This window comes from Lampetra planeri, chromosome 3 (assembly GCF_965212315.1).
Source record: "Lampetra planeri chromosome 3, kcLamPlan1.2.h2, whole genome shotgun sequence".
NCBI classification, from domain to species: domain Eukaryota; kingdom Metazoa; phylum Chordata; class Hyperoartia; order Petromyzontiformes; family Petromyzontidae; genus Lampetra; species Lampetra planeri.
Genome location: NC_136109.1, coordinates 13,381,153 through 13,408,781, shown reverse-complemented (window position 1 = coordinate 13,408,781; position 27,629 = coordinate 13,381,153). Strand labels below are relative to the sequence as shown.

At 43.7% G+C, this 27,629-nt stretch overlaps 3 protein-coding genes across 13 annotated transcripts in view; 1 reads left to right on the top strand and 2 right to left on the bottom strand.

Annotated features, from left to right (window-relative positions):
- MYO9A (myosin IXA) overlaps positions 1-6,059 on the bottom strand; it is a 178,996-nt gene extending 172,937 nt beyond the window's left edge. For all 11 annotated transcript variants that reach the window (XM_078621208.1, XM_078621230.1, XM_078621243.1 and 8 more), the window contains exon 1: positions 5,821-6,059. The gene's annotated coding sequence lies outside the window, so the exon portion shown is untranslated. The remainder of the gene's footprint in view (positions 1-5,820) is intronic.
- Positions 6,060-14,758: 8,699 nt separating this feature from the next.
- On the top strand, positions 14,759-20,669 carry SENP8 (SUMO peptidase family member, NEDD8 specific). The gene is made up of 3 exons (XM_078621192.1): positions 14,759-14,840; positions 17,869-18,233; positions 19,448-20,669. The coding sequence occupies exons 2-3, from the start codon at positions 17,899-17,901 to the stop codon at positions 19,785-19,787; spliced, it is 675 nt and encodes a 224-aa protein (XP_078477318.1). The 5' UTR covers positions 14,759-14,840; positions 17,869-17,898; the 3' UTR covers positions 19,788-20,669.
- Positions 20,670-22,689: 2,020 nt separating this feature from the next.
- Positions 22,690-25,477, bottom strand: LOC144738190 (succinate receptor 1-like). Its single transcript, XM_078621204.1, has 2 exons — positions 25,202-25,477; positions 22,690-23,516 (listed from the first exon to the last, which is right to left on the bottom strand). The coding sequence occupies exons 1-2, from the start codon at positions 25,475-25,477 to the stop codon at positions 22,770-22,772; spliced, it is 1,023 nt and encodes a 340-aa protein (XP_078477330.1). The 3' UTR covers positions 22,690-22,769.
- Between the last annotated feature and the right edge of the window lie 2,152 nt (positions 25,478-27,629).

Below are 27,629 nucleotides of genomic sequence, written 5' to 3'. Positions count from 1 at the left end.
AGAAACTAAACTAAACATTTATTATTTATTTTACAAGGTAAGGCCCACTGAGCTGTACAGCTCTTTTCCAGAAGTGGCCTGGCCACAAATAATAATTCAACGAAGCAGCTTATCATGTGGAAATTTATAGCAGCCAAATACTCTAAACGTATGTTTCTAAATGTGGAGAGAAAAACCGGAGAATCCAGAGAAAAATCCACGCGATCACGGGGAGAACATGAAAAAACTCATAATATAAAGATGTCAGGGTCGGGATTGAACCCACGACCTCCAGTATACCAGGCGAGGGAGTTAACATCTATTTCGTCTGCCTGAAGAACACGTTTGCATGTAATTCCCCTTTTGTGAAGTATAACAATTTTGATATGTGCAATTATTTAATCTATACATCCAAAATTAAATTGCATTCTTTCATTATTTTTACTAAATCACCCAGAATGCAACCAAATTCACCAGATCTCGGGAGTTAAGCAGAGCTGAGCCTGTAGAGTACTTGGAAGGGAGGCCACTATGCATAAAACAGGTAATAAAGGCTGCTGCATGGCTATGTTGTCAGCAGAGGTGGTGTCGAAATATATATTGTTGCACTGTACAAAGCTTCAGCTTGTGATCCCTGCTTTCACCAACCCGCATGGACCCTCACAGCATGGAAAGGCACTCATCCAGCAGTGGCTTGACAAAAGGAGAGTATAAACCATCACGCAAAACTCCGGTCATCCCCGCAGCAGCTTTTGGCTAGCCATCGAGCAAAGGCGGTCACTGCATCGCGCGTTTTCAGATGCGCTTCTGCAGCCGTCTGGAATGCTCTCCCTTCCGATATTAGGAATCCACTGGAGCTATCCACTTTAAATCTAGATTGAAAAGTCATTTCTTTACGACTGCTTTTTGTGTTTTATTTTATTGTCCTTCCCACGCACCTCCAATCGGCAATGTTGGCTACGTAATGTGCGAAACAAGTTCAACATGCATACATGTGATTGCGAAACGTGCATTTTTATTAATGTGACAATTAGCACACACATCTAGTGGTCGAGTCGGTCAGAGATACAAATCAATTAGGGACATGCCGCATTGTGTTGTAAGCACATTCCCTTGCATGGTTGACATGCTTCTGCCAGTGTTCTTCCACAGAGTACAAGGCACATCCTTTCCGAGTGTCCGCATCAAACGGCCAAAGCGGGCACGCTACTACACCCATGTGTTGCTGTCAATCCCCCTTTCCATGGAAGCTGCATGGGTGAGATTAGAGGCTTCGCAGGAAACAAATCCCCTCCCCATCGGCCCCATTCAATCATTACACCATGCATTTTGCAGGGCAAGAGAGGAAAGGGAAGCACAACACATCATAGGGAAAGCAAGCAACAGAGGGCCAACTGTTCCGGAGCTGTGAAGCACATCGGCAGCAGAAATACAGTAAGGGTGCACGATTAGGTGACAATGCGTGGCATTGTCCACGGTTATCTGGAGTTGGGCAGGATTAAGGAAGATGAGCAACAACAGCCGTTTCATGCATCACACAGTGATGTTTCAGCAACATTGTGATGTGGCAGCCGATTTTATTAGATTACTTGATCCCTTTCATCCTTAAAAAAAAAACTTCAACATTGTTGGACTCAATATATGACTGAGTAAGCCACTCTATATAATTACTTTGGGAATTTTGTGAAAATGAATCGTTTAGGGCCTGCCAAAGCAAGGCATTGTATAGAAAGTTTGTTAATAAACCTCAACAATGCCACTGTAAAATAATTTCAAATAAAAAATTTATATCACAAATATACAATTCGATCAAAAGTTACATGTAATACCGGCTTCTTAATCTTGTAGCCTATGTTTTTTTTAACTATAATTTAAACAATGGAATCTAATTAGCAGGTGAATGAAAGGTGTACTCTCTTGTTATAACACTGCATTTGGAACAATGCCCGAGGAACACTTTTGTCTGTTCCTGTTGCTGTACTCAAGATCCTTTGTAACCGTTCACGATGCATTTTTTTCAATTTTGCTGTGTTTTGCTGAATGGACCTCACAGCTTAAGTGGATGGTTCTTTAGAATAACATCTGGAAATGTGACAGCATTTATTTAACAAGACCTGGCCCTGCTAATGAAATCCAGAATGTTTAAACCATTCCAGAGTATCAGCTTCAACAAATCCTCTTGTTAAACTTTCTTCCATAAGGCCAATAGGCAAATGAACTGAATTTGTGTTCTACAGAGGAATTTGTGACATCATTTGCTCAGGTTAAATAGAGATGGCAATACATTTAAACGCTAGTCATGAGACATTCACAAGGTGATGGGTCAACTCACCAATGAACTTTAAATAATTCGATAAATTAAAATAATATTTCCATGACTCTTTTTTCACCAACCAATTCACTGTACAAGCAACAACAAGTACACAATAATGTGTTATTTACATGGAGTGTTTTCACATTTTTAAATGACAGACTGCATAAATATATATCCACAATAAAAACTGCCAATGTCAGTGTCTGTTCATAAACAAACCATTAATATCGTTGCAGAAACACACAAGTGTGCTTTCAAACTAAACACTTACCAGGAATGACCAAATGCGAATGAATAAGCACAACGTAACGAGACAATATCGTGACGTGACCTAAAGTGCCATTTTAACTCAACTGCCACTATTAGGCGTTGCCATATAGCTTTGAGAATACTAAGAATACTCAATAACTTTGACCTCTAAAATTAAACAGTGCCACTCCCATTTCAAAATCAATGGACACGCCAACGTTAACCATGTCGTTTATTTGAAGTGTTGCTTCTTACGGACTGCAGCTATTATGATTCAGCAAAACGCATATTTACTCTTCATTGTGTGAACGTATAGGTGGAGTCCGGAAACATTGCATTGTGACTACGTCACCACCAGCAGACAGAAATGTAACATCCATATCACCCTACTGCTTTTCGGTAATTAATTTTAACAATTTGGCAAGAGAACATGCCTACAGTGACTGACGATCAACCTTCATCTACTTACTCAATTTGGTACCTTGATTCATCTCAAAACGGTAATGCTTTGTCTGGAGTTTACAGAAATCAAAACACTATCAACGAAATATGCATCAATGTAATTAACGTGCAGTCAAGCAGCGGAAATCACATTGCTATATATTTGCAATCGCCCTAAACTTGCTCTGCTGCTTGACATTTCCAAACCACTTAAACTACGTGACCTTTTTTTCTGGCATCATCACGTCGAGATGCACACGGAACTTATCTCGGACCAGGGAGGACAGCGCATGCCATTTCGTTATCTCAAGTCAATCGTCAGCAGCTCGAGCACTTTACACTAATCGCAACACCCCTGTCGCCCTACGCCCATCAAAAGCGCCGCGTTTTACTCGCTCGCATTGTTTACAGTCAGCGTGTGGGGGATCTGGACACAAGCACAGCAGCCTCTCTCTCTCTTGCTGGCACTGGGCGTGGTGACAGCGACACACGCCTTGCCTTACAGCCAGGGCCCTACCGACACACACATTGTGAAGTCAGCAGATACGCACTGCCACCTACCCAATCTCGCTAGGCGCTGCCTACCAGATTACCCAAGCCACTGTACACAGCCCCACTCTGCTTTAACAACTCTGGCTCCATGGACCCGCGATGTGGTGGTTTTGCGGCACCACGTTTTTGACAGCTCTCCCATATATATTGACTTTGGTGATCTGGGTGTCAACTTGCAGGATGAGTCGATCATCTCCATGAGCATATCAAGCAAAAGGTATTGTGGTGTTCCTTCTGCCAGCAACAAAACGATGTGAATATTATATGGAAAGTTATAGAGTATGTATGAACATGATCAGTGTGGATATATTGTAATTGTAAAACTGACGAGACCCGTGCCCAAGGCGATCAGGCACGACTAGTATCAATTCTCATCGTTGAGTCGACTGAACATACATTTATAATCGCGTGTGTCAGAAACAACACGTGGTGGGTAGGTTGTATCTGATGAATTCACTGTAGCAAACATAAGCCGCTACATTCACCCCAACGTAAAAATAACCGAGTTTTTGTTTTTAAAGACCCGAGTCGCGATCCGGAGCCACGGAAATTCATTGCATCACTGTTTAGTTTGGGGGTGGGGGCAAGGGAGAAGCGATTTGGTCGCACCCCGATTGATCACCCCCGAGCGTGATCGCTCCCCACGTGGAGTCTGTTCTTGCGGCGGGCCCTGCACACGTGGAGAGAGAACGCCGTGGGGCCAGCGAGACACAAAGCTGGCCGTGACACAGCACGGCAGCTCCTTGGCAGCTGTCGTGGCCCATTGTAGACACACTTCAACACTGTACAATAACACAGGCCTTCGTATTCTTGGTTCTTTCGGTAACGTCACGCAGATAGAAAAAAAATTAAGTGAATCAAAATAATGCAATTAAATAAAAATAACAAAAAGCCACTAATGTAGACTGTAGCTTGGTTCTAATCGTAGTGAGTGTACTGGCAGTCTATAATGTAGACTGTAGCTTGGTTCTAATCGGAGTGTACTGGCAGTCTATAATGTAGACTGTAGCTTGGTTCTAATCGGAGTGTACTGGCAGTCTATAATGTAAACTGTAGCTTGGTTCTAATCGGAGTGTATGTACTGGCAGTCTATAATGTAGACTGTAGCTTGGTTCTAATCGGAGTGAGTGTACTGGCAGTCTATAATGTAGACTGTAGCCTGGTCCTATAACACAGGCCGCTCCCACAACGCATCAGCAATGCTGCTTATTGCGGGTCTATTGTGATGAATATTCTGTCCCCTCTGCTGCCTCCAAATCTCCTGGACCAGCACTGTTTCACACACCCCCCCCACCCCCCTTGTGTTTTGGACACGACTCATCCTCGATGGGACAATGGTTGTGATTTTGTCGAACCTCTCTGCACCTATGTGCAGTTCCTCCTTTGTGCATTGTTGCTAGTCAATGCAAAATGTTCGTTTTAAAGGCGTCCCCCTGCACGGGAACCACGGTGTCTGCCTGTGTTTTAAACAACACTTTCTTCCGTGCAAGTCGTTACAAGGAGGGTCTCTCTCTCTTGGTGTCGCACAACATGATGAATGTACGATGAACTGATCTGATGGTGCACGTGTTCACGTGCTGTCTGTCAAAGTCTCATTCCAGCCAGCACACATTCAGCTTTGCTGAAGACATTCACATGCAACGTGATGTCGAGATATCATCATCATCATGCCCTTGATGGTGGTGGTGAAACATTGATGATGCTGATACTGATTAAATATGGCAACAGTGGGGTTATTACAAAACAATGTGGTTATGATGAATATGCTCAAATGTGAAATCTGATGACAAATATGGCAGTAAAAGATAACGATTATAAAATGTGAAATCGCATGCTAACATGTTAAATCCGACGACAAATATGGCAGTAAAAGATGATAACGATTATGGTGAAAACTGAACATGATTATGATGAAGGTAACGATATAACAGTGACTATGTGGAACACGGCAATGCAACACGACGATGATGACTACGACGGGATGGTGATTGTGGTGGTGACACAGATCGTGATTTTACTCCTCACAAACAATAACCAGGTTGGTTACACATCAACACGATATCATCACGACGCAACCACGATCATTAATCCATCACGATTACTGCCTTTGCTGCTCTGGATGACAATACTGCAGCTGCAGCACAAAAAACACACAAATCATCAGATGAATGATAACACCGTGATGGTGATGATGAGGTTGATACAGCTGATGGTAACAAATTACGAAGACGACGATGTAGCTGCTGCTGCTACTCACGATGAACATCCTCAGGCAACTCACTCACCTCTTCCTCCACCTCCTCTTCGCTCTCCCCGTCCTCACCGACAAACTTTCCGCGCCGTCCGCATTGCCAGGGCCCCCCCACCCCGACCCCTCCGCTGGCTGTACTGCTTGCACTGCTTGTAGTAGTGTGGTGGTTGTGTGGTTGTGGTTGTTGTGCGTGTGTGGTGGTGGTTGCTTTGGGTGCAGCAGCAGCGGACTGACGACGCCGCCGCCCGCAACCACAGCCGCTCCGCTCTGGGTGAGAGCCGAGCCTTTCCGGAGCGCACTGCGCATGCGCGCAGGGGGGGGGGCGGTGGGGGGAGGGTGTGGCGCTCCCCCCCCACCCCTCACTCCCCCCCCCCTCCTCACTCCATCTCTACCTAAGGCACGAATCCCAATGTTGAACAGCGCTTCCGTTCCTCCTCTAGATTCCATTTGTTCCTCTCTCTCTCTCCGTGCCATCACATTCCTCTCTATCCCACCCTGTCCTATTCTCTCAGCTCCATCCCTCTCTCCCGTTCAATGTATGTATGCCACTCAATCTCCCTCTCTCTCTCTATCTCATCCTCTCATATCCCTTGATCACATTAACCCATCCCACATGTCTGGGCTCCGTCACATTCCTTTCTATGTGCCACCACATCGCTCTCTTATCTCATCACTTCACCGCATCCCATCCTCTCCATCCTATCCCTTCACTCAAACACAGCACTGACACTTATATTCTCCTCATCGTGAGTTTTCTTAACTCAACTACTAACCGAGGGCTGACGTCGCTGGTCCAGTTCAGAGATGTGCAATGAGATTGAACATTGTGGACGGAGAGACGTGGGGGAATGTCTGCACCGGCTGGATCAAAAATACTGATTCTTCTCCTCACGTGGATTTCACGAGAATCAGTACTTCTGATGTGAGAGCCAGAGACAGGCTGAATGCGTGAGACATGGGAGGCTTGGGTTTGGAAGTGCGGACAAGTTTCGACCCACCCAAATAATTATAACTTCCATGGGCTCTCATAGCTTCTTAACCCCCACAGCCATCAACTATAAAGTCATTCGCACGTGCAAGACCAGGATCCCTACTCTTTCACCACACCACAGCCCCACAATTTCTTCACCTCATTACAACATCCTAATACTCAACCACTACCTTTCGGTAAACCACATCCTTTGACTAAGTCAGTAGTACTTGGATGGGCGACCACCAGGGCTTTCCAAGTGTTGTGGCTATGGGGCAATGAGGTGTGGCCAGAAGATGGCAGTGCCGAGTGTCACCCTCTCCTATATGTGGGCATTCTCTGGGTTTTCTGGTTTTCCTCCACATGCCACAACATTGTTCGTGAAATTATTCAAACATCCAAAGATAAAATCCTTGCTAAAATAATTTTGAGACTCAGTGAGGCTTTCCTGGTTTAATAACTGGTATTATACACATATAGAGCACTATCCTATTTAACCACAGGTCCACAACTGTTCCCCTTCATTCAACCTTTCTTAACTGGCCCACAACTACTACCCTACACCTCACGACAACCACATCTCCTGCACTCAATCTTTACAACACAATTTACCCCTTCACTTTAATGGAACTAAACACAACCTTCTACTCTTCAATTAATAATTGCCCCTTCATTCAACTGCTGCGTTTTACTTTCAGCACAAGCCCACATCCCTCTCCTGGTCAACTTCTTACAGCTTGAAAACACCTCAGCACCGTCTTCTTCCACCACACGTGATCGAAGTTCTCAATAAAGAGCCGGCCCGTCCACCTCATTCACCCCAATCCCGTTTTGTTATCACTCACTCCAACCCCTCGATGATGACCAGGCTGCTCTTCCTTCCCCCCATCTTCTTCCATCGTTTCCTGGCTTCATTCGAATCAAACTCTGGGTGAAGACCTACCCCTACCTTGCTCTTATTCAACATAGTCCCTCTGGGAAGACACACCAACCCTATTTCCATTAAAATGTTGTTAATGTTTTTCAATGTGCCAGAGCTACACTGTAGTCGCATCAGGGACTAGTCCCTGGTAGCAAGTTGTGGCCATTATTTTGTATTGGTCTGAGTCACACTCAACAGGAGGGGAATTGCTTTTTTCGCTGATAATATGTATCTTTGTTTTACGATTTACGTTTAGAAATGTAGGCTGACTGAACGAGTAAAACATTAACCTCCAGGATGCAATTAATGGGGGGCCAATCTCAATGAATTAGTTTTCGATAATGTTTTATTGTTATAACCTTGGACTTAACTACGCATTTGCCAAATTCCAGCTACGATTTTGTACACGTATTAGATAACCAGTTACCTATATGCATGACCGAATGCATACTAAAACAACAATCAAATGAAAGTCTGGTGAGATGTATCGACTCGTAAGTTTACAACACAAACACGCATCATCGTCCGCCGCTCGACGATGCATGCGGGCGAGACGGCTCAGTAGCGCACCAAGCGTTGGCAATGTCCATGTGCAAGGAACACTGCATTCTAAAACAATAATAAAGCCTACTTGTTCATCCGAGGAAAGCCACACTGAGTCAGTCGCAGGACACTTTTTAAGGAGGAGTTCCTGCATTGGGCTCTTATTTGAAGATGCGTTCAGCCAATTAATGATGAGTCATTATACGTAACCGGGTTGGGGAGGTTCATGATAAACGGTGCGTATAATCGCGTCCCTTGTCGACGATATTAAGGGGAATTGGCAGCGTGGCTGACTCTGTGTGCGATTGGCCTTGGCAGACAGGTAACTGGCTAGATTTCCACCCCTTCTCCGGCATGTGTGTAAGCGGATTACCTCTCAGAATCAGGGAAGCGATTGAGGGGGGACAGAGGCGGTGAACGGAGAGTTGTCAAGGTCGAATCTTGACGAGGCAATCAGGTTGCAGGCATTGACGGAGTTGCCGATGCTGTTGGCGCCTTCCCAGCGTGCAATTAAAGGCATCTTTGGTTGAAGTTTTACACCAGCTGTTGGTAGTTCCCCTGTGTGTGTGTGTGGCCCCGAGAGAGTGAGTGCGTGTGCTGCAGAGATGGCAAGAGACAGAGGGGAAGTAAAGAAGACAACGCAAGAGTACTACCATAATTACATTTTATTTACTAACCACCTCGATGTTCTTGATGAAGATCATAGCCAAGAAGAGTGATGCATTGTGGCCACGGGTTTACATATACACGTCGGAGGAAAACCGAAGTGCCCGGTGAAAACCCATGCGCGCGAGGGGGAAACACTCCATCCTCGTACAGATGGAAGCAGTTGGCGATACGTTCACTCTCTGTACTGCCCTCTCCTGGCGAGCAAGAGTCATGGCACCTCGACGCCCACAGAGGAAGGGAGTTCCACGTCGTTCGTGTGATCCACCAACCCTCGCCTGCAGTGCTGGGTTACAATCCACGTGCATAGCCACAATCGCTCAGGTTACATGGGGCCGTCCATAAATGACGTCACGCACCTAGGGGGGGGGAGGGGTCAGACATTTGTGACGATGCGTTGGGGGGGTTTGAGAAATGTGACATCACATCAAAATGCGCAACTTTAAATAAATATAGACAACACGTTCTACTTAATTAAATCGAGTTTTTAATAAATGTTTTCTCCCACAACATCAGAGTGCGACGCCACGTTAAATACGCACTACAATGACAATAGTTAAAAGCGATTTGAAGCATGTTTTATTTATTTGGGGGGGGGGGGGCAGAGCTTTGTGACGTCATATTTGAGGGGGGGTCTGACTTTTTGTGACGCTTTGTGACGAAGGGGGGGGGGGGTAAAAAATCGTCAAAAATTGCGTGACGTCATTTATGGATGGCCCCCAAGGCGCGCAACAATAATGTCAATGGGCGTCTTCTGATAAGTTAAAGGCTTTTTATTTTCCGGTGTTCGGGAAGGCTCGATGTACCTCAATACACTTGGCAAGGCTGTCATTAAATTACGGGAGTATGCTGTGGGTACAGTACTTTGTGAATCTCACGTCAAGGTGTACGATCATGAGTTGTTTCCACATAAATGCCTCCTAAAGCTCAAGCCTCTTGATTTGAGAATGACCTCCATTTGTAATATTAAGTTAATTGGCCAATTCGCTTGGGGGGGAACTGTATATTTGATTTGAGGGAAAGCTAAGTTTCCTCGAGAAAGATGACACATTGAAGGGTTACTTCACCCTAGCCACAAACCTAATTGGAGGAACTGCTGTCGACAATAGCCATCTGGTTCACCAGAATGTGGTGCTTCACGCACTGAGCTTTTTACTCAGCTACCTGGTTTAGATTCCCAGCCATGGCTTTCATAAATGGGCAGTGATATCTGAAACAGTATAGTAATAGGTTTTTACCCTTTTATCTGGCACCAAAACTGACACCTTTATACAAGGGGTCATGTTTGCAATAACCACAACACAAGCAGTCAAAATGCAAACAAAAAGGAACAACTCTAATAATGATATGCACTGTCCTTGAAGTTGATTGGTCCACACTCGAGACAGCTTTTCTTAGAGCCTAGTGTCACATGGTGTTGGACCAGATGACGCCAAAAGGTGTACAACTCAAAAATAACGCACTATCAGAGTATTCAGAGCTCGGGGTAAGCATTTACATTAATATCTGAAACAGTCCAGGGTACCCTCTTCACCACCAACCCGCACTGAGCAACGCGTTGAAATATGTTCAACAACTCCAGCAGTGAATTGATGAAAGGCTGAAACATTACCTGTTGTTACTTAAACCATCATTATGTGCACAGCAAGCCTGACTCTTCTGATGAGACACAAAACGTCACACACATGCTGATCGTTGAAATGTATAGAAGGCCAACACACCGATGGAACAGAACACGTTTGTGTGGATACCAATGGAGATGGAAGAAGTGAGATTACCCACACTTTACCTCACCAAATGTATCTCAATCGACCGTGGTCTGCTTTGGTGATACCAGAGTGGAGGCTTGGATGGGCGACCATCGTGCCTAAAAGATGTATTATAGCCTGTGTGGCTACGTTGTGGGCAACAGGAGGAAGTGTGCAGCAAAGGGGTGGCAGGAATGGATTTCTACCGAGATCTCGTCCTCAATGTAGCAGAGGATTGTACGTGGAGACACGGAGGACGGTGTATTTAAGTTCCCAGTGTTGTGCCGCCTCCTACAGGCAGCACGAGAGAGTGTGTCTCCACTTGCCCCACTTTGGCCGCAGCTCTCTCTCTCTCTCTCGTCCAACACGCCCGTCCGAGCGTGATCCACCAACACGCCTCCACCTCGCCACACAGCACCACCCGCGACATTCCAGTTTAAATGTTTACCCAGGTGAGAACTCAACAGATGAGTATATAGTAATTCCAAAGAGTGACCTGGGTCCCACAAAATATGACAAACGCAATACAGGACTGTAAAAGAAAAGTCACACAAACTGGCTCTGCTTTACTCCAAGCAACCACTAACTCATGACTATTCTCCGGATTGCAAGACGCATTGGAAAGTAAGACGGGTTCCAAACGTATGCCCTCTCTCCTGCTTTCGATTGAGCCTATTAATCAGCCACGAAAAAATGTGATATCGATTATAGCAGTCCCCAATTCAAATGACGGCCACCACCACTGCCTCCCCCAAAGATGATGCATGTGACGTCACCAAGCCCCAGTCATCACCTCCCGTCCAGCGGCACACGTGGGAAGAGAGGAAACAAGAGTTTTTATTTGGTTATTCTATGTCGGCTAATCTACCGATCGTGAAAGACCCAACGCCGAAGATCCATGGGTTTGATCTCCCACGAAGTTCATTAGCTTGGTCCACCCTAGATGGTATCCGTACAAACCATGGCAAATGCGGATAACTGATGCACAAATGGAAACGTAAAAACTCTCCAGTGTGCGACTGTAGTCATCCAGAACAATTATTCAGATTTGAACGTAATAAAATGCGTATTTTTTCGTTAAAACCCGCTTGAATCCGAAATATATTAAAAACAATCAAATATAGAACAATGGTTCTCGATATAATTTTATTTGCTGTTGAACGTTCGATCAAACGAAAAAAAAACCACAATCCTATATTTTGAACGGTTTCTGAATGACACCAGGCACAAACACGTTTATGGGGCAATTAAAATCGAGATTTGGGGGTCGTAAAATTAACAATCTCGGATTTCCAGATTTTTCCTGTTGTTTGTGCCCTAAAAGCTACCTATGTACCAAATGTCAGCTTTCTACCTTGTCGGGAAGTGCCCTAGAGGTTTTTGAGACGTACAGATTAAGGTATTTATTCATCTATCGAAAAAGATGTGTCGAGCATTGCCGGGAACCGAATGAGAAGGAAACACCTGTTCAAAACCGGTTACCGGTTTGCCGCACAACGAAATTCCTGGCAATTAAAAATATAGACACAAATACGGAACCCATCCAAGAGTTGCAAAGCAAGAAGATTCGTAAAGTTGAATTCCTTAAATGGGTTTATGTTTCTATTAGAATTCTTTACAGAATTATATTTTAAAAAATGTTATTAGCTCCCTCTAGTGGACGCCCTCCACTCCAGATTTGAGATACTGTATCAGATTTTCACCCTCAAACCCCCCACAGAATCAAGTCTGTACAATATAGAGTTGCTTCCCAACTAAAAATAACAGTTTTACAATTTTGACTGAGAAACAACGGGAGCCACTGTTGTGTAGTTTTTGGCACAATGATCCCAACTACCTCGCCTGGTACACAGGAGGTCGTGGGTTCAATCACCGACCATGACGCCTGCAGCTGTATATTTGGAGTTTGCATCTCTCTCTCCCCGTGGTCGTGTGGATTTTTCTCAGGATCCTCCGGTCTCTCCCTCCACATTTAGAATTAACATCAAACTTTTATACATTTCCACGTGATAAGCCGCTTCGTTGAGCTATCAGTTATAGGCCAAGTAGCTTCAGAGAACTACATAGCTTAGTGGGCCTTACTTGGTAAAACATGTTTTTTTTAAGTTTTAGTTTATCTCCCGCCGCTGCAGTTTTCTATATCAATTGAAAGAGTAGGCGTAAGCTTCAATGAGTGCGTTCATTATTAAATTGCGCTGGAATCGGTTACCGGTTCCTCCATTTCTGAACCGACCATCTTAACAACCCCGAATGTTATTGTTCAGAGTGGTCCAGATGTATTGTGATCCCCCCAATGTAATTCTGTAAAACGTCATAATGTTTGTTTATCAATGGATGTGTAATGTAATCAATCTGTTATCTTTTTATGTATATATAAAATTAAAATCTATCTGTTCCGATTACAAATCCACACCGTTAAAGCTATCGCCACCAAACTTGGCAGGGTTACATTTTAAATCCCCATGGAAACCCTTGGCGACATGGCGAGCCGACATAATAGATAGGGGGCTCAGTGCCCCCCAAACGCATAGCTCCATACGGTTTAGCCATATTCTTTTACATGGAAACAGCCGTTTCAATACAGGCAAGAAAATGTGTCTGTGTTTCTCCCTTGTGATGGGACTTTGTAGTATGAATGTTGATATTTATTAGGGGCACGGGGTGACCAATAAGGTCTGACTTGGTCTGTAATAAGATAGGGCACTTATAAGGGTTTGCAAACGGTACCCCCCACACACTCCCACCATCCCTAACCCAGCACACATTCACCTGGCCCAGCACGTCTCACAGTCACGTAATTACCACCACCACCCTCCTCCTCCTCCTCATTAAGTTAATCGAACAATTGCCGTTGATTGGCATCACCCAATTAACCCGTTGCGGTGATTCCATTTAAGGGCCATCCTCGGCAACCTCGCCCATTGTCTCTCCGTGGTGAGATAAACAACTTTTAAAGTATTTACATTTAAAAACACATTACCTTTTATCACTATTCTCCATGCGACCTATAAAAATACTAAACTCAATCAAGAGATTATTAAACGGACTGAATGAAAATTCCAATAATTACAACAAGAACATCATTCTTTTCTCAACTTACACTACCAATTCACGTGGCCTCCAACTTTGTTTTACCTTCACCAATGTTCTTTGAAATTGTTCCCCTTTTGAGTTCAACATGTGCCCCTAGATTGGTCAATGAAACCTTTTTTCCCCAGCCACTGCTGTGCCCGCTGCATTTCTCTGCCACGTGCACATTAAATGCTTCGTGATTACTCGGCACGTTTGCTAACAATCTCGTGCAGTATAATGTTGTACCACATTGTGGCACCTTCAATTATATTCATTACAGCAGGGCCCTATGGGACCTATGGCACAGCAACATCTTAACATCTTCTTAACATCTTAACAGTTTCTATAACCCTATTGACCCCCCGTCCTTCTGAACACAACCATTGAGCCACTCTAAATTCACTTAAGATAGCTGCAAGTATCCCTGCTAGTATCAAATCGAAAAACCAAAATTTAGGGGTCATTTAATTGGGGGGGGGGGGGGGGTCACAAGACATTATTTTACTGCTGTTAATTTCTACGTGATAAGCCACTTTGTTGAACTATCATTTGTGGCCAGGTCGCTTTAAAACACATGCAGTTCACACTTCAGTGGGCTTTTGCTGGAAGCATGGGGATGGTTTAGTTTTATTTGTATTTTTATTGGGATATTTTATTTACTTTTCATGTGTTTGTATTGTCTTTTGCTATAACGGGGGTTTTACCCGCCCCTCCTGGACATCCATGGAAATAAAGAGCTTAAAGCTCATCGGATTCCTCCAGTATAAATAAATATTCTGATCCGGACCACCCTGGAACAACCAATACATTTGCATAATAGAGTCTCCAATTAACGATGGGATCTCAGTAATCGAATCGCGAAAGGGAATCGTATTCTAAGGGAGAATCGTGTCACAGCCAATACATTTGCATTATAGACTCCTCAATTAACGATGGAGTCGATTCGCAAAAAGGAATCGTATTCCAGGGAGAATCGTGTCACAACCAAACCATTTCTATGATCGATTCTCCATTTAACGTTGGGATGTAACGATTCGAATCGAGAGAGAATCGTATTTAAGGGAGAATCGCAAAGCCTCTGGGCGCTGACGTCACCCGGAAACAGCGGGAACAACAACAACAACAACAGCGAGGTACAGTAGAAGCTGCAGGCGATGTGACGCTTCTCCCGCGGCCGCCTTTGTCTCTCTCCGTTGCAGCTGCTGCTGCTGGACGCGAAGAGCGGCAGGAGTGTGCAGTATAAAGCCCCGTGGGGAGGGGTTGACGGATTCGAGTTTGTGAGAGGGAGTTTTAGCGCTGCTGTGTCGCTGCTTTGGGCTCCTGAGCGAGTGCAGTGACTGGCACCGGTGGCTGCTTGGCTCGTAGCTGGTTGACTGGCTAATGCTGGTGTCTGGTTGACTAGGGCTGGTGGCTGGCTGGCTAGGGCTGGTATCTGACTCTGGGCTGGTGGCTGGTCCGACTCATAGCTGGTTGACTAGGGGCTGGTTTACTGGTTAGGGCTGGTGGCTGGTTGATTGACTGGCTAGGGCTGGTGGCTGGCTAGGGGCTGGTGGCTGGTTTACTGACTGGCTAGGGCTGGTGGTTGACTGACTGGCTAGGGGCTGGTTGACTGACTGGCTAGGGCTGGTGGCTGGTTGTCGAATTGGCTCGGGATGGAGGCGGTGTCAGGTGTGAGCTGGTGTGCCGCGCCCCCAAGCGCTCCACTTTGGCATTGCGCGCCAATGTGGAGTGAGTGCTGAGTGCCCCCCCCCCCCACGTGGCCGCTTGGTGCTGGCAGCGCTCCGAGCCACGTGCTCTCCAGGGCCATCCCGTCTGCCTGTGAAAGGGGACGAGTGATCTTAATTGGGGGTGGGGGGGGGCTTTATATCCTAACAAGACTGAGCCACTGCATTACAATTGGCATGGAGGAAATTTTTGGTAATGCTGCATTTGCGCGTTTGTCACGCTCAAGCATAATTGTTCGTCAATAATACTGCCTTTCGAAGGCGGCAATTTCCTAGTTCTGCGGTCCTCTGAATGGTAAGATGTTTTCAGCCAATTTAATGAGAGTTTATGAATGTGGGAGGGAACCGGAGAACCTAGTGGAAATCCATGCGTGCGATGGAGAAACATTCTATTCCATCTTGATGGGCAGATCACAGATGGCGACTAGTCCGCATTTTGCTGTACAATGCGAGGTGAATGGAGGTGGTAGTGATGGCAGGAGAGGTAGAGGGCAGAAGAGGGTTTGCATGACTCAAGTCTTCCATCGGTGAATATTTTACATTTTGTTATGATACGGGCTGGTATCTATTGGCCAATTGCAGTGTTAACGTCCCAAAATGTTATGCAGAATTGATTAACCTTGGGGGGGGGGGGGGAAATTACGGAAATAGTACATCGCCAACTGGCATTCGAGTAGCCTGTGTAAGTGATGCAGACACTGCGCCATCTACCGGATGTGTCTTGTTTGCATGACCTCAAGAAAGTCTCGCCCAGTTCTTGGCGCTTAGGAAATAAGTCTGCCCATGTTTGTCAGAAACTTGCTGAAGTGTGAAAGCCTTGCTCATTGCACACACCGCTCCAGCTTGGGCTCTGAATGGTCTGCACACACTTGTCGCTACTTTTCTGTTGTAAATGGCTGGTTTTCGGGAGATGCGAGAACAAATTTTGGGAGGGGAGAAAAAAAACTTGTTCCACTGTAATCAGGTGGGCACTTGTAATAACCTCCCTAATGTGAATTAAGCAGCAATGTTGGGCCAATTCCATTCGGCAGTAAACATTGGTCCACCCCATGAGTCATTGATGGCTTTTGGGCTAATGTGTGTGCTCAAGTAGCCGAATGGCTCAAGTGGTGGCTTAAGGTGTGTACACATGCACTCGCATGCCACGGAAGAGTTGGTTTTTAAATAAGGAAATTGTCAGATAATAGGTACAATGATGATTGTGAATGCAATTGATAATCCACAAGCGGAGTTCGTAAATTATTTCCTGGGGAAACAGGTCTCGGGCAGACAAAATGTGGACTCGCTGGTTCAATGCTACCAACTAATAAAATCACTGCTACTGCTTTACACTGCTTCAATTTGCATTAATGGTTTTTAGGCGTTTCGCATGGTTTCTGACTTTGTTTAATGACGTTAGCTCGGTTTGACATTTTTAAGTAATATAATAAATGCATGTTATCTATTAATTTGCTTTCTCTTAGCAAACAAGGCAATTTTAATGGAATAATGCACAACAGCAAGGTGTAGAAAGCACCTTACCTATTTTGAACTGATGGATTTTAACACCTGGCAGCATAAGGCCCGCCCGCCTAGCAGTTGCCAATATGATTAGATACTTCGAGTACCAATTGTGCTCCTTTTCGTTGCATGTGAAAATGTATCTTTAGTTCATAGTTATTTTAATATAAATCAATTCATTGCTGCGATGTTAGGAATATAATATGTTAACTCGCACACTGTTAGTGTTCATTTCCCACCACCTCCAAGTCGAATGTATTGCCCCTTACAGAATAAACGCTTCTGCTGTACTCTTAGTTGTGAAAATTGTCAACATTGGTGGTGCCACATCGATCGGTGCATTTTTGTCCAAGACTTATTTTAGAATCTCCTTGTGTATTTCTCAGTTGCAGCATATTATTTGCGTCCTATGGTGTAATCTGCCACATGTAATACTAAGTGCATAGACACTTGGGACTGAATTTCTATTTATGTAATGTAGTGGCAATTTGGTTTAACCCAAGTGATTAGTATTGTTAAAGCATGATGTGTGAAGAAAACGAAGGCATTCATTTAAATATTTCAGAAACTTCATTCTTAAAGTTTGCATTTGAACTTAATAGTCTTTATCAATACCCAGCTGAAGTATTAAATGTATCCAATCGAGTGTTAAAAAAACTGTTGCAACTTGTCAGTGTTTTTAGCATCCATTATATAGTCAACGGTAACCATTAGTACATTTTCCACAATGAAACCAGGAATCTTGAGTCACTTGAGCTTATGCAATGTTATCAAGCTGCTAGTTTTTCACCGGGAGAATAGTTTACGTTTTAGTAAAGGGCTCGCCCAACAAATGTGTTCAATTGCACTATAAACAAACACATTGACACTATTTAATATATGCAATGAAAACATCAGCGAGACGTTTGCTTGGCCTTTTTTCTTTATTTCTTCACAGCTTACGTGGGCACTCGGTGCCGCAACTGCCATGAATCCTGTGGTGCTGAGCTACAACAATTGCCTGCTTCGTCGTGCCGATGTGGCGCTGCTGGAACCACCGAACTGGTTTAACGATCAGGTGATGGCGTTTGCCTTCGAGTATATGGAGCTGGAGGAATTTGTAGGGATGCCCAATAACCAGAAGTTGTGCTTCATCGGGCCCGAGGTGTCGCATTTCATAAAGTTTTCACCAGACGAAGAAATTGGAGTCGTCCTTGGGCCGCTGGACCTGCAACAGAAAGACTTTGTGTTCCTGGCCATCAACGACCATGCGTCGCCCAATACTAGCGGGGGCACACACTGGAGCCTCTTGCTTTACGACAGGTATGTACACGAGCAGGAGGACTGCGTTATACACTCGTCCTGCACGCGCTGTCCCCTGGTCTTCTACTATGGTGTCATGATGCATGAAAACATTGCTTAAATAAATTAATTCAAATATCCCAATGCAGGACTTTCTTAGGAGTTGGATTATCTGATTTAAAAGCCCTTGAACTGGTGTATTTTCACCTTTTTTTTTAAACTCGAAATTATATTCGTTAGTGCCTAATACAGTGTAGAAATGTTACTTTTAGTTTTGGCTCTGGTTACTAATATAGTTAAATGTAGGCAATGGTAATGTAATTGCTCATCGGAGTTCATGTTTGCTTAATGTTATAATAACTAAGACAAGTGAGATTTCCATGATCCACTTGGTGACAGATGGTGCACTTTGGTAAAATTCTCCGTAGAAATTACTGGGTTGCTTTGGAGATCTAGGCACCCAGCCCCTTGCAACTGGCTTGTGCAGCCCACTGCACCATAAAGCCACATCCTTCTGCATTGCTTATAGAATTGTAACTAATTGTAGACTTAACAGGTTACATTTTTCTTCGCATATCCATCTATACTAACAATAACATGTACATTAAAAATGTGTACTGTACAGCATTACTTGGAGTACTGTATATGGTGTTTTTGGAAGTAGCATGTGCATTTTTTCATGTCCTGTCAAGCATTTTGTCGTAAGCAATGGTGAAAATGCCACAAGCACTTGGAAACAATAGATTTAAAGAAATTATGGCACGAAACTGAAGGAATTTGTTAACGAGTCATGCTAACCTTAAACTTTTAAGAAATATATTTTGTCATGTTAGATGTAGCATTTTTTTATGCGTAAACCCATTTATTAGGTTGGGAAAGTCTTTGTCTTGGTGCAGATGTGTAAAAATAGACCATCCAGTTGAAACCTTAAATCTTCAGAGCTTAACACAAACATAATTAAAGTTGTATTTTGTTCTGAGGTGCTTTAGGAACTTTGTGCTATAATGTGCATTTGGGTACAATGAAGCAGCATTGTCAATTGTTGCGTACTGCCCCATTTTTTTATTATTATTAAAAGATCTAGAGTATGATTGGTTGGTTGACATCATTTCACGTGTGCTATTTAAAACAGTGTTGACCCAGGAATATCCGTTGTTGAAAACTGACTTGTGTGCTTAAGCAGATTTTGATTCCCCCCTCCAACCCATTTCCCTCCCTATCTGCAACCCTGGCAGGGCGACTGATACGTTCCGGCACTACGACTCAAGCCAAGGAAGTTGCAACAGCACGCAGGCACTTCACACTGCACGGAGGCTGAAGTTATTCCTGGGCAGGGATGAGTCTTTAAACCCGATCTTCAGCGAAAAAGTTGAGACTCCGCAGCAAGAGAATGCGTACGACTGTGGCATGTATGTGCTGTGCCATGCAAGACTTCTGGCAAGAGAGTTCATGTTGGGGAGAGTGGGCCCAACCTTGAATGAGATAATTACTCCATCTTATGTGACTCAGCAGAGGAGAGAGTTGCGGCAACTCATTGACAAGCTGGCTAAGCAAAACCACATAGCAAGCAACTGAGCAGACGCTTGAATAAAACAAAACGGCCTGAACAAAACTAATCTGCCAGGTCTCTGAAGCTGAGTGAGGTTGGGCCTGGTTATTTCTCGAATGGGGGACCGCTTAGGATTATCGGTTGTTGTAGGCTTGAGTTGAGATGGAGTTTGGAGATGAAGTACAGGAATGAATTATTTAATAAATGGGCTGAGCTTTGAGTGTTACCCCTTCACATTTGTGGGTTTTCTCCAGATACTGTTTTCTCCCACATGGAAAACAAATGGATGAAAACATGGCTTGATGCTTATGGAGTTGTTTTTCCTGGGTAATTTGCATTGCAACAAATCCAGTAATTCACCAATTGGTAATCCACAAATACTGTACTTTGCGGATTGGCGGTTTTGTGACTGCTGTAACCCTTGGCACAGTGACAGATTGAAAACGCTTTGTGGTCTGTCATTCACAAGTGGGCTAGGCTAACGTGGCAATACACATACTGAGGGAAGGTTTTAAAAATATATTTACAGTTTCAATCTTTTTGCTTTGCATGTCAAGCAAAAAAACATTGCAGATTTGATGTATAATCTGCCGTTCGCATCCTACGCAAATTATTTTCGTGGATAAGGAACTAAACTCCAGTGCGCCACGGATTACAGTATCTGTCATATGGTCCCCTTATATCACCATGGATTATTGCATTTACTCAGCGCTTGTATGATTAAACATACTTTTAAAATGGCATATCTAAATTCTTTATAAAGATGTAGTCCATATCTATCACGACTTTACATGCCTGTCCCTAGCATTTGGTCCTGCACTTTGGCAGTTGTGTGTAAGAGGATGAAGCTTACAAAGAGCTGATGCATATTTGTGACTTGAAGTTCATTAAAAGCAAGTAATTTGTCACCCTTGTGCTTCAATAATTTACCACTTAGAATCCCGATGCGAGTCTGGTTTATAGATTCCATTATCAAATTTTGTCACCTTCACTGATAGACTTTGCTTATGTATGTTGAACTGTTGCACGGCTGTCGCCAACCATGCTGATTGGCAGTGCGGGGGGGGGGGCACAAACCTAAATCAAAGCTGTTCTGGCATAAGGCCATTTACCCCTTTTCCATATCTAGGGTCCTAACCCCCACGGATTTGCACAGTTGGCTGTGGTACAAAAAGTTCTAAATACGATTATCCAGGGTTATATCTGGTTGTAAGGCTTTGCCTAAACTCTTATCTGTAGTTCTAGCTCCAGACAAAAGTTTCACCAAATGTGGCGTGGCCAGTAGGTGCTTGCCTCTGGCACCAGTCCTAAACACGGTCTCTCCCAACGTGATGGGTAATGGAAGGCACTTGCTTGCCATTTTTTAGGACTCCCACATTCTAGCGCCTCGACTGTAGAAAGCGTATCAGCTTATGCACCCATAGTTAATTTGGTGGCAGGAGGCGGTCCTAAGGTTTGTGCACCCACTTACCTGATTAACCCTGGATATTTGACTAACTCTATCTGACCCTGGATAGTTGTAGGTATATGCCGAATAACTCTATTTAACCGCGGTCTATAACCCGAATATATGGATTGCCATGCTTGGACAACCAGGATTTGTCGACTGTAGAAATGTAATTATTGGATAATCGGATTGCGGATAAATGATTTAATGTAATGGGGTCGTGCTACGCCTGCAACCTTGGGAGGCTGCTGTATTTAACAGTAAAACAAAAAGTCGATCAATTGGCAACCCAAATCGGTGACGGGTTCAACTCACGGTTTCATAGTTATAACCCTACTTTACCGTGTATACATCTGTTCATAAGTTGCAGTTATACGCTCCATCTTCATGCAGGTGTATGTGTATAGATGACAGGAACGCAACTGTGCTCCCTGATCTCTCTCCAAACCATCTGAAAGTTGTGGAGGGCTTTCAGCTGAATACAGCAATTCCGCAATGCTGCAATTTGTGAAAATAATGACTTCGTTTCAAATGGTTCCGTCACACGCGTATGTACACACGTGCGCATGTCGACGTGCGAGACAGACCTGGGGTACATTAAATGAGCAGAGGTTTGCCATCGCGCTAAAAGGCAGACATTAACTTCTATTGTACAGTGTTAGCAGTGCCTTTATTAAAATGCCAGAGAACATTGTGCATTGCTAGATGACCTAACTAAAATGGATGTGCTAAAGTAACTAACATGGATGCCAGCTGCATTGGTAGTGAATGTCCACCATATCTTGAAACAATCTGACGCGCCGACCTAATGGTCAGCAAGGCAGCTGCTCGGACGTTAGATCCTGTTTCGATGCACTCTAATCTAACTGGTTTTTCAATAGAAAAGCGTTCTCAATTGCACTGCCCGTTGAATGGGGACCCTTGGTTTTTCAGCTCGGTCTAGTTAGGGATGATGCCTTTTGGCGAGAACGAGCTTGTGAGATCTGTCCAGTCCCCGAATTAGGATAATCTTCTGTCTTCAGAGTAAATGTCGTTTTCACCAAATCTCCCAACTAATTGGCTCTATTTTTTGCGTGAAAAGTTTGTCACTTCTACTTTTCACATTGGTATATTTTGCTTATCTCATAAATGTAACTCATGCTTGTTTTTGTGCTTGTGTTGTGTATGCAAGTACACCACGCATTGTAATATATTGTCACTAGTAAAATGCAGAAAGTAATACAAGTTTGGCGAATACATTGTGTTGGCAGTTTATTTTCCAGTAAATTATGGACTGCTTTAAGGGAACGTGGAGGAATGCATTCATTTGGTGGAAACTTTTTAGCTCCGGTAAAAAAAAATGACGCCGTACAAGTAACTTTTAAAATAACTCGTGCGTCAAATTCACCTTTTATTTCTGAGATAAATCACGCGTCGAATGTTTATATCAGAACAAACTATACAAATGTGCTTCAAATTATTGAAAGTTTAAGCAAAAGTGAGTACATGTCTAGCCTCTGCATACCTGTAATTGTAAAGGCAAACTTGCAATTAACAGAAAAACGCATATGTTGTCGTTTGACTAAGATATCGATGATGAAATTTGTTCAGGGTGAACTTGGTTTCCTCCTTCAGGACAGCAGCTCTTAATTGCTACAGTCAGCCTTAACCTAAAATTGTCACCAGCCACGAAATAAAACATGGGATTGAGGGCTGAATTCAAGCTGCACAGGTCTTTGGTAATGATGTAGGCTACTATGATGACCTGATTGTCACACGGATGCGGTGGATAGAGAGTGAAGTACATCTTGACATTTCGCAATATGTGGTATGGCACAAAGCAAGTGGAAAAGAGCACCAGGGCACAGATGATGATCTTGACAGATTTTTCCTTTGATATTTGCCGACCTTGCATGCGTTCTTGCCTGAGCGCTCGCACGCATAGCAGGTAGCACACGAGCATAACCAGGTAAGGTAGCGTAAAACCCAGGACGGTGAGCACGAGGCTGTAGACGAACATTGTCGCGATGTCGGCGGAGTCTGTGAATCCGTGGCACCGCTGGTTGTTGCTGGATGGGTACTGAGACACGGACACGAACGACAAGAGGGGCGACACCTGGGCCAAAATGCACGTCCAGCCAGCGACGCACATCCAGAGGGACACGCGGTGTCGTGGCGAGCGGTGCCACTTCAGAGGGTGGACGATGGCTACGTAGCGATCCAGGCAAATGTAGACCAAGAGGATGATGCTGGTGTACATTTGGGCATAAGTCAAGAAGCGCATCAGCTTGCATGTGATGGAGCCAAACACCCATATGCTGTCATTTGCCTGAAAAGTTAAAGCAATGATAAATAGCACTGCATTAAATTCAAGTCAAAATATCTGCATCTCCCTGCTCAAACAGGCATTTGCAATGCTCATCTCTACTGGCAAGTTTAGCTGCCCCGCCCATACTGCTGACACTTAGGCTACGCCCATTTTAAACCTTTATAAACAGTTTGCAGTTAGAGGCTAACCCCCTTTTCCTGATGACGACCGCTTGTGTTGCGATCGAAACGTAGTTTTTTGTTATTTACTTTGAACCTATCTACGTGACTTTACCGAAAGACCCAAAGAATATTAATTCCTGCAGTCACGAAAGCTTTAAGTCAAAATTTGGTACTCATTAGCTCCCCTGAAAAACTGATTGGCAGATTTGAACTTGCAACCGTTTGAATTTGCTCGAACAATAAGACCTTCCAGCCAGATTTTCTTCGTATAATATCAAGTGAAATATATGTAAGTGGATCAATATCGAAATAAAAATATATGATTTGTTGGGTTAGCCAAAATCAAGAACAGTAGCACATGTTCACGATCGTCCAAATATTGCTAATGAGCCATTTATATTTCTGGCAGCAGTAATGCATTGGTAACATGCAGGAAGGTACTCGATAAGACAAACTAGTTTTTATATGGGTCATTGAAATTTTACACACGTGGTAGGCACAATTAGCAAACGATACACTTACTGAAATTAGACCTTTCAACACAGAATTATAATACAAAAAAGGTTATATAAAACAAATGCCCACAGTTGCCCCAAAATGTGGAGCTGGTTGAGACGCCGGTGAAGAACTACGGCACAATGGCTGTAGGATGTCCCTCAAAGTCCATATCCTTGATGCTCGTCTTGATACGTTCAAGGAGAACATGGGAGCGTACTCGGAGGAGCAAGGCGAGCGCTTCCACCAGGATATACTGGACTTTGAACGCCGCTACCAAAGACAGTATAACGAGAACAGGATGGAAGACTACATTTGGGGGCTGATTCGTGAAAAGTGATTTACAGTATAATCGTAAATCTCGATAAACTACTCACTTCTAAATATTTTGTAGTCATTTTTGAATTACTTTAGTATAAATACACGTTCATTTGTAATCATAAGTTGTTGTTTTCTGACTTTATGTGAGCGAAAATACAGAAATTCGCCCGTTTCCTCATTGAAAATAAGTACATTTCAAAATATCACTGTCCTGGTCACAAAAGCAAACTTTGTGGGGAACAATAGACATTTTCTATAATGTTTAGGCATAAGCAATTAGGAAATAACACTTAGAACCCAGGAACAAAAATTGTGTTACATAGTGTTATGAGTGGCCACTGGATTAACCATTGTGAGAGGCTGGCTGCGAATCATGCGTTGGCAATCTGTGTGGTATCACGTTCGTGTAGGAGCGGTCAGCACGCTGCACTATGAACCCGGCGACCCGAGTTCGATTCCCGCTCATGGTGGCCACCAACACCGGTGACGATTATCCAAACCTGTTCTGGGCCTCCCCTAGGTCGACTCAGCCTCAATTGAGTACCTGGTGCGGTGTGTAGTAACCGTCGCCACTAGGGAGACAAAGGCGGTCGGGCGTGGTGCTGGCCACACCCACCCCCTGGTATACCATGCAGGTGCTACTAGATAACAGCACTTGCCCCAACATCCTGCTAAGGCTATATAACAGTGTGTCTTTCTTTGCATTACCTGGTACACGATCTGCATGGGCAGGGTGAGGAGGTAGAGGAGGTCGGCCACAGCCAGGTTGAAGAGGAAGACCGTGCTGGAGCTCCAGGTCCTCACGCTGCGCGCGTACAGCCAAATTGCGGTCAAGTTGCCGGGCAGCCCGACCAGCAGCACGAGGCAATACATGGCTGTGTGGACATACTTGTCAAACAGCGTGCCCGTCTTCCCGCAGATGTCACTGCCGGCAGACTCGTTGATCTGGGCGTCGATCAAACCGGTGGTGTTGGAACTCGCCATGGCTTGCCCTGCCTTGACTGCCAAGCCCACTGGCTTGCTGGTCAGGAGGAGTAGAACTTGTGTTATCGAGTCGGGGCTGATAAGGGGGTGGAGTGGTTGGGGATGTGTAAATGCTTGGTTAGTGTGTGATGTCAACATGTGGCCGAGGTTGTTAAGCTTTTCAGAAAATCGTTTCAAGGTCTGTGGCCACTTAAATATAGCACGTTTTGTGAGTAGCACAGATCAAGGAGAAGTGCAATTGGGTTATTTTTCCAGGTCTTTTTTTTACTCAGTCAATGGACACCTCGAGATTTTAGCTACATTTACGTTGTTTTCAAATCAGTGTAAATGAAGCGCAATGTGAAGATATGAGGTAAAAATCTGATTAAATAAAAGAAAAGTAGGTTTTACCCTTTCTAGCAACAAAACAGGTATTAAGATGTTCAAACACCACATAGCAAAAGGTATCGAATGCAATTGCGAGTTCGCGTTCTAGTGAATGTTAATTTATTTAGATTTCAGGTAATTCGGTTCGTAAGTACGGATGTTCGTAAGTTAGGTGTTCGTAAGTACGGGTGTTCGTAAGTCGGGTGTACTATATATCTTCTTATCCTTTTAAATTTGATGAAAGCAACAGTTTTTTTATTGTATTAAACACATCTGATGTAGTGTACTGTAATGATTTATTAATAATTCACAACTATTTTCTGTATCTTTCCATTCGTGTATTTCTTCTCAGGCATCTCTTAGTAACCACGGAGCATCACACTTTCTGTTCACATTTGTTTAATAGGTGATAAGCTTGCACTGGGTTCTGTACATGTAATATAATTTTTTTTTAATTATTGACAAATAATCTAAACAGGTATTTGACTGTGCAGTATTTGGAAAAACAATAAAATCGATTTTTGACATGGAAAATCTAATCCTTGAAAAAATGACAAAATTACTTTAGAGTATTTGGCTACTATAAAAGCAACTTGGTTGAGCTATAATTTGTGGCCAGATCGCTTCGGAAAAAAAGTTTAAAAATAATTAGTTCTAGCATCATCTACAAGATCCAAAACAATGAATGTGTAAGCCTGTTTAACGCCTGCCTTCGCGCCAATGAGATGCCTTAGGAGGCAAGATGACACATTTGTTTGTAACAAGTTGTGTACGAGTTTGAGTATACAATACTCCCATTTTACACGTGGAGGTTTCTCCAGACACTCCGCTTTCCTCCCACATACAAAAACATGTTAAACAAAGACGGCCTACCCTTCAGACGTATTTTCAGGCGGCACTCTGCGATGTCACAAAACGTGCAGTGGAATAAAAAAACACATCAGAGAGCTATAGAGCACCACGACGAAGACCTGCAATCATGATGCCTTTCATTCTGAAACAAGAGCTATCCGGGTCGGCTTTTCTGTGTGTACAAAGTGGTAGACTCAATGATGTGTATATTGCCACCACTGGCAGTTGACTGGCAGAATATGGAAATTGTAGCAGCATATGGATTGAATGTTGCTATCGGGTTGTAAATTTGTTTGCATTGATTCACCGAGCCAGCGATTCAATGAATTGTTACGGATTGTCAATGGATTCAGGGTCACAATTCTATTTAAGAAATATTCTTATTAATCTTGCTTTTTCTGTTTAATTATTTGTATTTGGTATTTTTAAATGTCATTTGTACAATTTTCACGAGTCTAATTGTAACATTAGTAACGCTCATTATCTACTATTAAATCAGACTTCTGTATCTCTACGCAATAATATCTAGAATTTTCTCAGCATATTGTAGACATGTTAACCAACAGCATTGGTTTAAGCAAGCAAATTGTGGAGCGGTTTTGACCTTTTGGGTCTCATCAGGACAGCCAGTCTGACTCAGCTGATATTCAATTCTAGATTTTATGTGAGGTAAAGAGCAGATGTGAATCTATTTTGTTACACTGGATATCCGCATATAATTTCCATAAATTATTACGCACACAATTTGATAGACGGACCATGAGTGTGAATTGAGAAAAGGCTGTTTATTACTTATTTTTAACTTGAGTGTAATAATGTGATATTAATTTATGAATGGATGCACCATCACAATGCCTAGCTGTTTACCTACCAATGACTGCACACTAAACAATACTTCGGTCACTGGTCACATCAAAATGTATTATTGACACCA